A 15,493-nucleotide genomic window follows, 5' to 3' on the forward strand; every position below is an offset into this window, starting at 1 on the left:
GAGTCACTTGGGACATACATCATGCTAGGGAACCTGCACCCGCCACACTTTGCATACTCTGTGTCACCAACAGGTTGTTAACAACTGAAAGAACTGGCTTTGCCTTTTTTCTCCCCAGAAGCTCCTCAGCGTGCAGCGTAAGAACCTTCTCAACATCCTGGCTGTGGGTACAGGGTGGGCCGTGGCTGCTCCGGGAGCAGGGCAGCCCTTGCTGGTTGGGGAGCAGCTGGGCTGGGCTCACCACACTCAGCCATCTCTCCGGAGAGAGGGAGTGCAGGTTCATGCTATAAGGCTATATTAATGCAATCCTTCTTTACTTGTTTTCCAATTAGCCTAATTGAATTCGGATTGCTTAAAAGTGGGCACTAGAGACATTTATCCTGATGGGATGACGGCCTTGAGCTCCAGCGATCCTATTAACTATAAGAACCCAAATCCCAGGTAGGGTCCGTCCAGCAGTAGCTCCCATGTGACCTAACACTTTAATCTGCTCCTTTTCCATGCAGCACACACACAGAGACACACACACAGACATGTACACCTGCATGCATGCACATGGGTGCATGCACATATGTACACCTGCATTTGCCCCTCCCCTCCCAGCAGCCAGGGCTGGGAGCAGCCCTCACTATGCATGGGGAGGGCCCCTTCCTGCAGCTGGCCCCCAGCTCCACTCCCTTCTGCCAGCCCTGGCAGGCTCTTGGAACCTCATTAATCGCTTGTTGGGTGATTTTGGTTGTACTTTCCTCTCTGACCTCTGAAACTGTGCACATGGTGGTCCCAAATGTGCTGACAAATGTCGTCGGCTCCTTCACACCTCCAGGTGCTTCCAGGAAGATTTCCAGGATGTCCCAGGCACATTTTAATTCAAAGATCGAAAGCCTCAGGCTTGTGTTTTGTGGGTGAGATAATTCAGTCTGTGAAGTACCAGAACAGCATGGAGACACCTACCAGATTTATGTAATAACAGAGGGAAGTGGAGTGAGCCTCACAAACCAAAGGCTGGTTGAACTGAGCTGGTGACTATTTTACCTACTTTCTGTCAAGACCTCCTGAAAGAGCCCACTTCTCTTTCCACATAGACAATTAAATTGTCTGATGACACGTGAGAGCAGGACCCGGAGAGACAGAAAGCACATCAGAAGCCTTGGTGGGTTTAGGCAGTGTTTGGAACCGAGTTAGCATTTGCTAGCCCTGATGCTTGATGAACATGCTGAACATAGGACCTCTCCACTGAAGAAGTGACCTGCTGCAATGTGAGAGCCACTGGCATTCCTCTCTAAATGGACCAGGGCATCCTCTGGAAAAGGTGAGGAAGGAAAACTTGGCAACTTCTGTGTTTCTTAAGTAAGAAAGAAGTGAGCAAGAAGAAAAGGCACATTTCATCGGACTGCACTGGGGAAAATACTTGGTAACAGATTTTCAAACAAGTCTATGCAGCTTATATTTGAACAGTGATTGCTGAAAGAGCTTTTCCAAGATGATCTCTTGCACCCAAGAACCCCCCTACAAAGAGCTGTCCCATGGAGGACAGGACCAACATCTCCAGAAAAGAGGAAAAGGGTAAAAAAAAAGACAGAAAGAAAAACATGGCAGGAAGGCAAGAAAAGAGAGAAAGAAAGGAGACAAACCAAACCATACTTCGTGCATTAATTCATTTAAAATGAACACTTTTACTTGATTGGGTGGAGGAAGAGAGAAAGAGACTTACAAACCTACAGGAAGGTGCTACATGTGCTCATTTGCAAACTTCATTCACAGGCTAGCTCTTAGGAGAGCATCCAAAGTCCTCCATTTACTAGGCTCAGGAGTAGCGTTGTGTACAGCATCCATGTGCATGGGCTGTACAGCTCTGGGGTGGGTTGTCATGCATGCTGACTACAGCTGTGCAAGCACACAGCACAGACTGACTGATGCTCCTGTGAGCTCCTTTTCACCGTAGCCTCTACAAGTGATTTGCTGGTACCCAAGCCCCAGAATTTGGCACAGAGCAGGCAAGCTGGGAGCCTTTGCTGTCTCTTGGTATTTGACCAGCATTTGAAGCCAAGAGACAAAGCAGCCTGGAGAAGTCTGTGTTGCTGCCTGACCATGCTTCGTGGATAGCTCCCAGGCCTTGGTTCCCTGCAAGTCCCCACTCATACAGTGCCATTTTTGTCCCAAGCTGTAGAGTTAAACGCTTCACTTTTGCCTTTTGCTGCATTGAAAACAGAGATGGTCAAACCCATGTTTTAAAGAAGTTTATGCAGAAATGCCCACATTGGAATACTGGGTTTGTGTCAAAATGTTTGAAATGTCCATGGTTTTATTAGAAAGAGACAGATTTCTTGCTGAAAGCACTATTAAATGAGTGGCTGCCTGTATGTTGTGCACCAGAAGCACATTTTTTTCTCAATACACATTTAACAGCATTCTGATCAACCTGAAAACATGGAAGGCACATTTTTTCCCCACTGTCAGCTTTCTTAAAGCTATTTTTCTTTCTCTATGGGGAAAAATGCTCTGTTAAAAAGTGAGGCTCAGTTCTAACTTCACACTGAGCAGTCACAGCATGTCATTCCTCCCCCTCCCACCCCCCCCATTGGGGTTTTAAGTCTCTCTCTCTCTTTTCTATATTTACATTTAATGCTATAGAGCTAAGTGCATTCCTCAGCCTGCCCTCACTCTGCAGCTCAGCCCCTCTGAGACAAGGCTGAAGTCGTAACTCTTGGACCTTGGTGTCTCTTCTACATCACAGAACATTTCTGCTCTGCTGCCTGTTTGATTTCAGTGAAGGTGGCTTGTGCTTTTTCTTTGATTGCATCCATGTCCATATTCTGGATGTTCTGCAGCTGTCCTAGGATAGAGTCCTTGTCCTCTTCCTCCACTTGATCTTCTGCCACCATCTTCTGAAGGTCTTCTGGCAAACCCACGTCATCTCCAGCCATCTGTATTTGATTCTCATCCAATTCACTCTGGTACAAAAAGCAGAAAACAAGAACAGTGCATGAGAGCCTTTCTGCTGCCCCAGGATCTACCACTGAGCCTCTTTTGGTCAGTTGTTTGGGGGTTTTATTGGTTTTAAGGAGAACAAAACCATAGGCACAGATTTTTCAGTCAAAGCTGTGAACTCAGGGGCTCAGGAGCCTCCATACAAGTGGTAAGATTTCTCAGTTCTCTCTCCTTGAAGGGTTTCAGTAGTTCATAGGTGTCAGTATTTTTCAAAACAAAGCCCTCAGTGGCACTTGCCATTTTTGAAGTCTTCGCCATATGTGTTAACTGTGGTAACATGCTGATACTGCAGGAAAGCTACGAGTTATTTGCATCCATCAAAGATGTGCCACAACAGACTGTTACCTGTTGTGTGATTCACTCCATGAAGCAGGAGCTTTAGAACTGTGTGGCTACCGTTTTGCTATGCATTTGTTGGCGTCTGCTTTTTAGGTATCAGCACTAAACTGATGCTTTCCTAAAGAAAGATGCATTAAACTTTGGAAAGAACTACTGGAAACAAAGGTCTCCATCCAAAGGTCTGCATCTAAACTGTATCTAGGTCTTTGGTTGGCATCCCTGAGCTGTAAAAAAGAGCAGGGGCTGCTGGCACATAATGTGCTGGTAAGTGGGGTAACAGGAGGACTTAGACAACAAAAGAGAGGATGAAGGTTGGGTGTGAGTCTGAGAAAGCAAAAGGAGACAGAAGGAACTGGATGAGCAATTAGAAGGGCTGAGCTGCAGCAAGTGCTACACACACTCGCTTCCTGCCTGCCCACTGAAACGCTCCATCAGTGGGGCTGTGTCAGTTCTTAAACAATGGTGATTTTGTTCACATTTTATGGTGGATTCTCCTGCATCTAGAGCTCAGAAGAACAGGATATTTTGACACAGTTCACACATCAAAGATAAGCATTAATGCCTCATTACATCTCCAAAATGAAGCATGACAGCAGCAAAGGCCTGATATGAATAAGCAGCAATGCTATCAGCAGGAGGTGTTTTTGAGAGTGAGCGAGGTCTTGGGTTTGCATGAATGAATGAATGCAAGAATGAATGGGAGGATGTATATGAGCAATGTCTGTGTAGTTCGGGCCCTAGCAAGACAGGCAGACTGGGATGCTTGACCGCATAGCCACTATTTACTGTGACGTGTATTTACACAGCTTTATATCTGCAATAGCTGTACTGATTAACTTCATTTCTCCTCATATTTGTTAGGAAAATATGGAGGAGTGTATCATGATAGTTACTACTATATGGCTAAAACGAGTAGGGATGTCTCTTGACTCCTTTGGGTGAGGCTTGCTGCTAGCAGATCTGTGGGAGCTAGAAACAATATCCCAATTGGCAAAAGTGCTCTTTATACAGTGCACACAAAGGCCACTTTGGCAACATGAACAGTTGTTTGGCATGTTGTTGCCCCAAAGCTCCCTGCCCTCCAGAAGCCTGAAATGTGATGCACAGCCCAGTCTGCTGTTCAAAGTGGTCTCTGATTCAGCCTAAAGTAGCACAATTCTAAATAAAGTCTAGTACAATCTAAAGTAGTATAATCCTGCCCAAGTCATCTGCCTCTACCCACTTTGCATTTAGTCTGTCCTTGAACAGAAAGAGTATGAGCTTCAACAGGGTAGGGCTGCTCAACCACAAGCAAAGCAGTACCTAAGATGTGTGTGGCCTCTTCTCTTTCTTCTAGAATTTGCCAGAACTCATCCTGTTACTTGGATTTGAAATGGAAATGTAGGATTAAGTTTCTGATTTTACCTGTTGTGTTTCATTTTGTTTTTTTAAGTCTGGTGGAAATAAGTTAAAGCGTGTTTTCTCACTAGGAGAGACCAGAGTATTTTCCCACAGGATGTTCTCAAAGTCAGGCTAATGCTGAAAGTGCAAATACACAGTGAGCCTGCAAGCTCCAAGCTCTCACTTCTAAAAGTCAGAACCAGAAGTGTGGTGCTGTAAAGGCACTGTGTCCGTTAGCTTCAGACAGCAGCTTGCAATCAGAGTGTGAGCAGGGTGTGCAGATCCCAACTGTCCCAGCTGGACATATGTGGGGACTGCGCCTTGCTGAAGGCCAGAGAGGGGTTGGACAGTGATAGAGGCACTACCCTGCATCAGAACACACTCAGCTTGGCCTACAGAGGGCACCCAAAACAGGCAGAGCTCATGGACAGGACAGCTGGGGCTGTGGGCTCTAACAAACCCATACAGAAAGCCTCTCTGGATCCTGCCAAACCTGCACTGGACTGGCTGGCCTCCCTCCTGATGACTCCAATACTCATAGTCTCCAGGTCTCTGCAAGTGTTCAGCCACGCTTTTAGGATCTCTGAGAACACAGAAGCAACATCTATTCTAGTAAATTAACTATGCCTGGCACTGGTCTCTTGCCCCAAGGCCAGCTGGCCTGGAACAACCCACTGCAATGCCATTGAGCTCTCTTGCCCTACCAAACACGGTGGTCCCCTCTAACTGCCCATTGGGAATGCCTGTTCTAACTCCAGGACCAGCCCTGGGAGTGCCTGGGAGAGAGCCCAGGCCAAAACTGGGTCAGACACTACTCTGACAATCCAACAGCATAGGTAATACAGCCCCAGTGACTGCTAATATTCTTTGACCCTGATTATGCATCTGGAGTAGTCACTCAGATCCATCTAGTTAGAGGTGCAATATAACACAGACTTCTTTATGCATACATGATACACAAGTGTAAACAAAAAACACAGTCTATAATCTAAATACAGTCTAAACGTATCTATATGAAGGCTGATTGTAAACAGAAGAGATCAAAGTTCACAGACTAACCCACAGGGGAGCCAGTTTTCAGCATCACTGTGTGATGAACTGCTTCCCTTATGCCTAACTTACCCTATCGTAAGATTTACCTATGCCTATGCGCAAAGACCCTTTCGGTAGGTGAATCCAGACCTCATCCTGTGATTCATCACCTATAATGTTTCAGTTACATACAAAATCAGAATTCAGCCTGCCTTGACCTGCAAGTGGGATTTTTTGTAAGTAGCACAGCAGCCCCACGCTGACCATGCCATCCAAGGGCTGCAGGTACCTCACAGGTAGGTACAAGGAGCAACCAGCAGCCTTATTTCCAGCTCCCAAACACCCATTTGTGCATCCCTACACAGGGATCAGTTTGGAGCACAAGGTGTGCGGAAGCTGCTCAACACCCCAGCTGTCAGGGCCTCATAGGCATCTTCCTACATAGGAACAGGAGCAATCCTGTTCCCACAGCTCCTGACACTCACAGTGATTCCATTTTTCCACAGCAGATCCACAGCTGTTTCACTCTAGTTTAAAAATCATTTAGATCAGCAAAAGAATTCAGCACTTACTGCAGCTTAGCCCTTCTAATTGCTTATCCAGTTCCTTCTCCCACCTCCTTTTGCTTTCTCAGGCTCACACCCAACCTCCATCCTCTCTTTTGTTGTCTAAGTCCTCCAGTTACTCCACTTACCAACCCATTATGTGCCAACAGCCCCTGCTCTTCTTCAAGCTTAGCAAATGCTTGTTTTCAGATGCTTATCTAAAGCCTGTATACTTTATGAAGAGCTTCTCCCGAGCCAAGTTTCTGTTTCTGCCTGGTCAATGTGCATCCCCCGCAGCACAGCTAGAGCTTACGCAAGGGCTGCATACGAGGAAAAAAACCTTTAATTCTGGAATGGTGCTATTCATGAAATCAAGCCTTGACAATATTCCCATCATAACACAATAGACCAAGAGATTACATGACTACACGCCCCTTTCATGGCGAGAACTTTCCTTTTTAATGTCTACAGCAGCACTTGTTATGAAAAGACACCTGATTGCATCCGAATACTCTTTCTCTCTAAATATCAGTGAATGAGAAACATCCTGCTGTTCAGTAACAGAATCTCACAGAGCAGTGCCTACACAAGTGCTTTGACTAGGGAAGGGATCCACCTGCATGGAGCAGATGACACAGTCCCTTCCTGAGGTGCTAGAATTTCATCCATCACAACACAACCCCCAGCACTTGGTCAGAACACCAGCAGTGATGTGGCAATATGCTGATGGGGAGCAGTAGCAGTTGAGGAAATGTGGCGGATACACGTGCAGACCAGTGATGTGAAAGGGGTGGTGGGGCTCGTGGACAATATGCATGCCATGAGGTTGCCATACTGCAGACAGGCCTGTGGCCAGATGATCTGCTCCAGGCATCATCAACTCACATCCCTGTGTTTAGACCTTGCAGAAGGTAATTGATTACTGGATCTCAGTTCAGGCAACAGAAATGATTAAGACAGTTTGATGTGTTGTTTGTTTTCATTATAATATTTATCTACATATTTATTTTATTATTTTGCATAGAGGTGAAGCATTGAATACTCTGGAGATGAAAAAGTTGTCCATAGATCAAACGTCTCATGGCTAAAAACATCTTTCTGATGACAAACCTAAGTTGACAATTCTGTTAATAGGATTAGGTTCATTAAGGGACTGCTTTCTCTTATAAATCTGGCCCAGAAAGCATGGAGCGTTAGCTTTTGCACTGAAAAAGGGGCCCTGCTTAGTCTTGAATTTCATGCTTTCATTTACAATGTGTGCTAGTGATTGATACTGGTAATATTCAGGGTTTCTACCTGAAATGACTTTCATTTTTCAAAATAATTAACGCATTATCACATCTGAGAGCATTTTGCTGCCAGAATGTATCAGAGTTGAATTTTTTTATCAGGGACATACGGCATGCACATCATAATTTCATTTTCTTCCTGATATAACATATGTTTTCACAAGGGCTGATGAAAAGAAAGCAGACCTTCACTCAAGAAGCACTACAGAGGTAGACACAAATGCCAAAAAGCATATCCTGCAAGATTTACTTGCAACCACTGCACATCAGCAAAGCTGAGTAGATGCTTAATATCTTCTTCGCTGGCTGAGAGCTCCTGTCCTTGGAGGCAAGCCTTCTATTGTTGTTATTGCAATCTGGCCCCCAAAGTGCACTGTGTATACCAAAGTCAAGATCCTGTGGAGATGGGGCAGACCACTAGAGCATGCCTCCGAGTGCAGTGAGGTGGCAGTGTGCTCTTTGGAGGTCACCAGCAGTGACTGCAGAGACCTAAACACCACCTCGGAACTCAAGGAAGCACTACAGAAGGGAGACTTTCAAAATCAGAGACACCCAAGCCCCCGTGACTTGGAGTTGAGAGCTAGGCACCAAGTTGTCCTGAAGCCTTTGAAACTACTGCTGTTCAGGAGCTGGCTCAGCACATGCCTCCTAAAGGAAAACAAAGCCTAATGATATTTTACTACTCAGCTGCTAATGAAAATGCTGGTGTTTAGAGGTTTAGGCCTGCAATCCAATCAACCACTTCAAATCTGGTACTTTTTTTTCATAATTAATCTTTCTGTAATTAAACTCACCCTCAATATACACTTTTCTCTGTCTTGTCACTATGCTGAGCACCCGTAGCCATTGCAACTGATGAATACAGACAAGCGTTAGCATATAATCTGTTGTTGCTCCTTCTACCCCTATATATGAAGGGCACTTTGGGACAGGACAAGGAGGGATGGCTTTAAGATGCAAGAGGGGAGATTGAGATGAGCTCTTAGGCAGAAGCTCTTCCCTGTGAGGGTGCTGAGGTGCTGGCACAGGGTGCCCAGAGAAGCTGTGGCTGCTTCATCCCTGACAGTGCTCAAGACCAGGCTGCATGGGGCTTGGAGCAACCTGCTCTAGTGGAAGGCGTCCCTTCATTTCTTAAGATGACAAACTGTGCCTTCAGCTAATTTTAAAAGTCAAATGTCCTGACAGAGCATGTTGATTGGAAATGAGTTGTTACAGAGAAGTGTGGTCACTTCAAATTTGCTTATGAAAGCTTTGGTCAATACGCATGCAGAGGGTGAGCAGAGGCAGCTTAACTGACTGTGGAGAAGCCTCAGCATTTTCTTCTCTTGCTCCCCCTCCCAGTAGCAGTCTCAAACCATTCTGGCGTCCTTTTTAAAACAGCACTTCTCTTTCTTGCAGTCACCTAGCAAGGGTTTGGTTGCAAAAAACCACGTTTGCAAAGTTAGAGAAAAGACATTTTCCACCCCTGATTATAATGGTTAAATCCACGTGGTACAACTTCTATCTGAGTCCCAAGGTTGAGTCACTTCTCATGCAAACTAACTGGCCTCGAGGGTTTAAGCAAATGATGAAGAGTGGTGCAATTTGATGAACGTGGCACTAGAGGGCCTTTGGCGGCTCAGGCTTAGAAACAGCATCAAACACACTGCAAAAAAGACCTTATTTGTAATTCGTATTTACAGCATCGGATCACTTTCTGAGCACAGGTGACTTTATCAGTTTCTAATTGCTTGACTTCTGGGTCCCTCCTTTCTGGGAAAACCCAGGGTGCACAGATCAGACCATCAGAACACTGCCTGCAAAGGGAACAGCAACCAGAAGACTCCAGGTAACAGCCATTATTTGATAAATAAGGCATTTGCTCAAATAATAAATTTTCAGCAGTCCCTGAAGTCATACTTGACATAACTGTAAGATAAAGACATCTTAATGAAGCTAGAAAAATAAACATCTTTAGAAATCTTTTATAAGCAATGAAGGAGTGCCCAGGCTAAAAGCAGTTTAGTGGCATATAAACCACCACCATTCTCAGATTAGTTATTCCTGGGAGAACTCACATGACCCTTTAACAATCTATGAGTAAGGAGCCTACGCAACCCTGAGCCTCCAAAGACTTAGCAGAAATAAGCTTTTTTCACTGCCTGCACACAGACTAAAGCTCAGGGATGGATGCAACCCAGGTTTTAAAAGAGGGAAGCCTCTCTGTGGTATCCCAGGCTATGGAAATACATGGTCTACCTATCTGTGTCAGGGTGAAAGGAAGCAGCTCTTAAACTTTCCCCCTTTCCCACTAAATCTATGAAGTCAACAACAGCAACTGCAGAACTTGTGTCATGGTGCAAACAGTGCACAGTAACACAGCATATGGGGCTAAACCAAAGAAACATAAGAGATCAGAACACAAAATCGATAAATGTTATGTACATAGTAGAATAATTTGGAAAGTCCATGAAACAAAGTTCCTGCTCCCCTCTCAGAAGGGTCTGAACACAACCTCTGGAACTACACAGATCTCTGAGAATGATATATAACTCTGTTTAAGACAGCATTGATTCTAACAGAGACAACCCTCCAACCTGCAGTTCCTTGCTTTCCAGGAAACTTTAGTGCCTTCTGGTTCATTCATTTCATTGATGTAGGGCTCTATGGTGCCTTTCTGTTAGACTCACCTACTGAGCAGAGAAAAACAGGACTAAAAGAAGCAATCACCAGCAGAAACCATGGCTTTGGCCTCCTCCATTTCTGTACTGAACTGCAGTGGGGATCCCATTAGTGAAGGCAGTTTGTCATTTTCAGAACTGTGTTGGCAGTTTGTTTCCAAAGTTGGCCACTGAACTAGGTGAGGTCAGGAACTACAGGCTTACCTTTGGGAGTCTGTACTTTTCTCTCAGATGAACCCTCAGACAGGCTCGCTCTGCTTTTTTCTGTGCAAATGCTGCATCTCTTTCCATCCTGGAAGTCAGAAAAAAATGTTCCGAGATACCAATAAAATAGAGTCATTTACACTGAACCAGTTGCTTGGCTGCATAAAGCTACACAGAAGAGTTATTCCCGAAGTTATGGATCTTGTCCAAAGTCACAGAAGGAGTAATTATTGATATCAATAAAGTGATGCTAAGGGGCCAGAATTCCCACCCTCCTGCTTGTTCTCAGAACAGTTCCCTTGAGTCATGTGAAGAAGAAAAGATAAACCAACTGGGAAGGATAAACTCCTTGTTTGGAATTTCTATCTGTACAGCTGTTACTGCTCGCTGTAACAATGAACAACTCCAAAAAGGAGAACAGGGAAGTTATGCTTATTCCTTGCTTATTCCACTGGGGCATTTATAGAGACACAGATGCCTGCCAGTTCTCCTGTTCAACAAATGGAACAATCTCAGTATACCACCACACACACAATGGCAGAATAGTCTTTCTGGGTCAGACCAAAAGTTTATCTATCCTGGAGTCCCATCTCCACAGGAGACAGTAATGGAAACAAAAGCATCAAAACCGCCCAGCTTCCAAAAATCAGTGGGGTAGGGTACTGGAGCTGGAAGTTGTCTCTCCATCATTGTTTTTAATAGCCTGGGATGGCCTCTGCAATCTATGACTTTTCCTGCTCTTTTCTGCATCCATTTATTGTTTCAGAACAATAAATTCACTGGAAACCATCTTAAACTTCTTTCAGCCACTCATGGTTAGGAAGATTGGTTTCGAGCCTCTCTGGCATATTTTCCCTCTATTTCTCAGCCTGCCTTTTGTGTTGCCCACTCCTCCAGAGGAGCCATTAGCAGCCATAATCAGTACTGGGATATGTTCCCACAGGGCAGTGTGTGTGCAGCATTACTGCACATCCCTTCAGGTGTCCTTTGAGACTGAGGGGCAGGAGGGGATTTTCTGCTCAGGTAGACTGGAGCTTTTCACTTGTCCTGGCATCATGGGAAGACCTGGCAAAATTCTCTCAGCCAACCTCCCACCAATGCCTGGCCTAATCTTAAGCCTTTTTGTTCTAGAGGATCTAATCACTCCCTGGAACATGAAGCAGTGTAGGAACAGGAAATGGGTACGAGTAGCTGTGTGACAGCCTGTGATGTACAGCACAAACTGGTGGTCACCTCGTGCTTAAACTCTTGTGATGCTGGAAGCAAGTTCTATGTGACAGTGCTGGAGACTGCCAGCACAAGCCACCCATTTGTTTCTGCACAGGACATTTTCCTGAGACACAGCAATCTGTGCTTTTTTGTCCACAGATTTTGTCCTTTTTGAAAGTAATGCAAATGTTCCTACCATGGTTCCAAACTGTACTTTCCAAAGTACTGCACCAATTCCTCAGTACAGGTCAGTGTGTAACACACATGCCACACTTGCCAAACCTGACAAAAGCAATCCTTCTTCCAAGCATTTTCCCTATCCCAGGAACCGGTTTGATTCTCAGTTTCAATCAAGCATCTTCCTGCTGCCAGGCAGCTCTCTCCCTTTTAAATATCCCTTGACAAAAGGCACAGCAAAACATTCTGTATTCTGTTCCAAAGCAAATGATACTATGCAGGGGTTTATGACAGAAAGGGCTGCTGCTAAATGCAGACCTGGATACCTCAATGCCGTCAGTCATTAACCTTTCACCTATAATCATCTTACATGAAAGATTTACACAACCATTATGTAATTGACCATTACAGGAACAGATGCATTTGAGATTTAAAAGTCAAGCGTTTTATTTATAATTATGTATGATTTGAACTCCTACCTATCAAGTCCTCTATGTTACTTCTGGTTTGATATTTAAACACAGCAAGTGGTAAAAATTGTAGTTACAGTCAAAAGATTGAGATTCATCAGTTGAAAAGTTCTGATTTTGTAGTTTGCAAAAGAAAAACCAAACTGAAAAATGCAAAAAAAAAAAAATAATCATCTCAAAGCTTTTATCTAGATAAATATTCATTTGAAGCAGCACTCACTGTTTGTCCCACGTCTGCCATAATAGATGCAGACAAATAAAAGATTGAGTACTGAAAGTGTATCCACATTGAGTTCTAGGTGAACAAATCATACATATTTTAGAATTAACTCCTGCACAACAGCTTGTACCTATGGATAAATGACAGGTAAAGTAACACCAACTAGGAATGAATCCAGCCTATCAAGATATGGAGATAGGAGGAAAGTGTAGGAGAGAGTTGTGGGGGGGGACAGGGGACACAGACGGACAGATGATATGCATAGTATTTATCATTTCCAGTTGGTGAACTTTTATTTTGGAAAGTCTCTTTAGCAAAGGTTCATCTGCTTTAAGAATAAGGAAGAGCACTGAATGTTTGGCTTTTTCTTGGGTTATTTTTATCTGCACAAAGTTACCAACAATCAGCCCCATACTGGTAATAAGGGAACAGGTACTCACTTCTCCTCAACCATTTGCTTTTGATATTCCTCATACTCCTCTCTGGTCATTCCTGCAGCTGCTGCTGGATCAGAAGGAGTGCTTTCTTCTTTGCTTTCTTCCCCTCCACCTCCAAGTCCCAAATTCTTTACCTGGTTGCTCAACATACTTTTCATTAGAAAAGCCATCTTCAAGGAAAAAGGAGCTATAAGCAAACAACTACAACAAAGCCAAACCAAACCGAACACGTTCTCAAAACCAGCAACTATAAGCAAGAGAGTTTCTACAGCCCCATCAGCTCTTCAAGGGCACAACGCTAGTGAAACGTGAATGCCAAAACCAGTTTGTCAGCCATAATCTGGATTAAAGAGTGAACTCCTTAATATCTAGAGGCAGATGGTTCAGATTACTCCAAAAAAATCATTAGATGCAGCTACCTACTTTTTATATTAATACCTTAAGCTAATTTACACACACACACATCAATCAATCATAGTGTGCAACAGCATTTTGACTTCTTAAGTCTTGAAACTCTCACTTTCAGAGATGAAAACATTCCCTGAAACACAATAGATCTGAATTGGAAACCTGGCTGACTAAATGCCCATAGTGAAATTGTGAAATTCAGGCTACTGAGCCAAAACCCCTTTTGGATATACACTGGAATTCCTCATTAAGCAAAACCCCCAATCCTTTTTATCCATTAATATTTTATCACCTTGGACAGAAAGTACATGGAATGGTTTTTCTTCATCTACTTTTTGTATGGTTGGCTTGCCTCACACATGAATGGGGCAGTACTGCTAGGGTTACTTGATTTTCAAGGAAGCAATCACAAACAAAGCAAATCACATCTTCCTACCTTTCATTCCTTACTATTTATTTCAACACCTGCAGGTGGAGGCCGTTTCCATCTAGGTTACCACTTTGACTGGTACTGCACAGAATACCTGCTGGTTTTAATCTTAACTGTCAGTAAAGGAAAAATTAATCTCACTGATTTCGTATGCTATAATACAACCTCACTGGCTTTTGTTTGTGGATTGCTTCTGTAGGTCTTCCTCTTTCAACCTTTAATTCGCATCAGTAGCCTCACCAGGTCTATTCAGGTGAAGATTCTCAGGATCTGCTATTGAGACTACAGGCTTGGGAATTTTCAGGATCTGCTATTGTGACTATAGGCTATTTTGGGAAAGAAAAATGACCTGACAGGTCTCAAAAGTCCCATGGTTTGGGTTTTGAGCATTTATCCTACTATGACCAACTGCACATGCTTTAATGAAACACTAATTTTGATTATCTAAATGGTTCTCCCAGCACTCATAAATTCACTGAGAGATGGGAGGATTCCCATTTGCTTAAGGCCTTAATCTGTATTAGAGCCTTTCAATTAAAGCAGACCTCTTACTGTTAACAAAAAAATGGCAGGACATTCAATAATCCTGGATTATTAATGATTAAACAAGAAACTTTCTTAAATAGAGTACACTCAGAAGCACAAATGCCAAATCACAACAAAACTACTTTGCTAGCACTTGAGAAGTAAGTCCTGCAAACAGGCCTAATCCAGCATCTCTTCCAGGATAAGGACAGTCTTTGGAGGAGCACTCAGACTGCTGAGCAGCAGGGCAACCCCATGACCCAGAACAAGTCCACAGGAGCCCCTCTCTGCTGTGCAGCCTAATTTAAAAGGAGGAAATGAAAATAAAGGGCTGACTTAAATATAACAGGGGCTTGGCCAAGAGCAAGTCCCTGAAAAAAAAAAAAAAAAAAAGCAATGGCTAATTCCCAAACTACAGCCTGACTAAAATATGTAACCTGCCCCATCCTGCTCAGAACACAGTGGATCTCAAGTGCAGGAGACAGATAAACCTAAGTGAGGGGAGAAGGTGCTTGGTCAACTCACATTTCTAGAAATAGATAGTGGATAGAGAAAGAGGGCACATCACAACTCCAGAGAAAAGCTTAGATCTCACTGACCTTCACATCCACTGCTCACAGCTTCTGGGTGGGAGAAAATGATGGTCAGTGAGGGAATTCTTACTCTTCCTGTGGGAGTTTACCACAGACAGATTTTACTGTGCCCGGTAAGCAGACACAGTTTACTGGGCAGAACAGTTAAAACCCAAACCAGAAACAAAAATCATAAAGTAAACAAGGAGACAGAGCATCCTGGTGACAGCAGTCTGGGGAATCAAAAACAAAACAACCAGCAAGGAACTCTATTGGCTGTTAAGAGACTTAGAAGTTGACATCCTACTTTACATTTAACTCTAAGCATCTGATCCTCAAGGCGAGTCTGATACTCTTAACACAGGCTTTAGAGCAAATCTTACTTTTAGGTTAGAGCCACTCTTGCACTAGACAGCAACACAAAGGATGTAATTCCTTTGTGCAGAATGAACTCTAGGTTCAGTGTATCTTTCTAACCACTGCCAGTCATCTGTCCCTTCAACACAGGCAGAGCCTCAGCCTCCGAATGCTGTTAATTCTCCAGTGTCAGGTAGGACTGAACCCAGATCTCAAAGCATTCAAACTCTCTAAATAGAGGGTAAAGAATG

The 15,493-nt window shown here is 43.9% G+C and overlaps 1 protein-coding gene across 1 annotated transcript; it reads right to left on the minus strand.

The window, feature by feature from the left end:
• Positions 1–1,653: 1,653 nt before the first annotated feature.
• Positions 1,654–15,467, minus strand: LOC136005730 (complexin-4). The gene is made up of 3 exons (XM_065663483.1): positions 12,954–15,467; positions 10,438–10,525; positions 1,654–2,951 (listed from the first exon to the last, which is right to left on the minus strand). The coding sequence occupies exons 1-3, from the start codon at positions 13,118–13,120 to the stop codon at positions 2,724–2,726; spliced, it is 483 nt and encodes a 160-aa protein (XP_065519555.1). The 5' UTR covers positions 13,121–15,467; the 3' UTR covers positions 1,654–2,723.
• Between the last annotated feature and the right edge of the window lie 26 nt (positions 15,468–15,493).

The sequence above is a fragment of the Lathamus discolor genome, chromosome Z (genome assembly GCF_037157495.1).
Source record: "Lathamus discolor isolate bLatDis1 chromosome Z, bLatDis1.hap1, whole genome shotgun sequence".
In the NCBI taxonomy this organism is placed as follows: domain Eukaryota; kingdom Metazoa; phylum Chordata; class Aves; order Psittaciformes; family Psittacidae; genus Lathamus; species Lathamus discolor.

What these genes read in the sequence shown, in the direction of transcription:
- LOC136005730 (XM_065663483.1), bottom strand. Translation starts at nt 13,120, where the DNA reads ATGGCTTTTCTAATGAAAAGTATGTTGAGCAACCAGGTAAAGAATTTG. An exon ending in AAGCAAATGGTTGAGGAGAA is followed by an intron (nt 10,526 to 12,953) that starts GTGAGTACCTGT and finishes TCTGACTTCCAG; the next exon opens with GATGGAAAGAGATGCAGCAT. An exon ending in AAAAGTACAGACTCCCAAAG is followed by an intron (nt 2,952 to 10,437) that starts GTAAGCCTGTAG and finishes TTTTTGTACCAG; the next exon opens with AGTGAATTGGATGAGAATCA.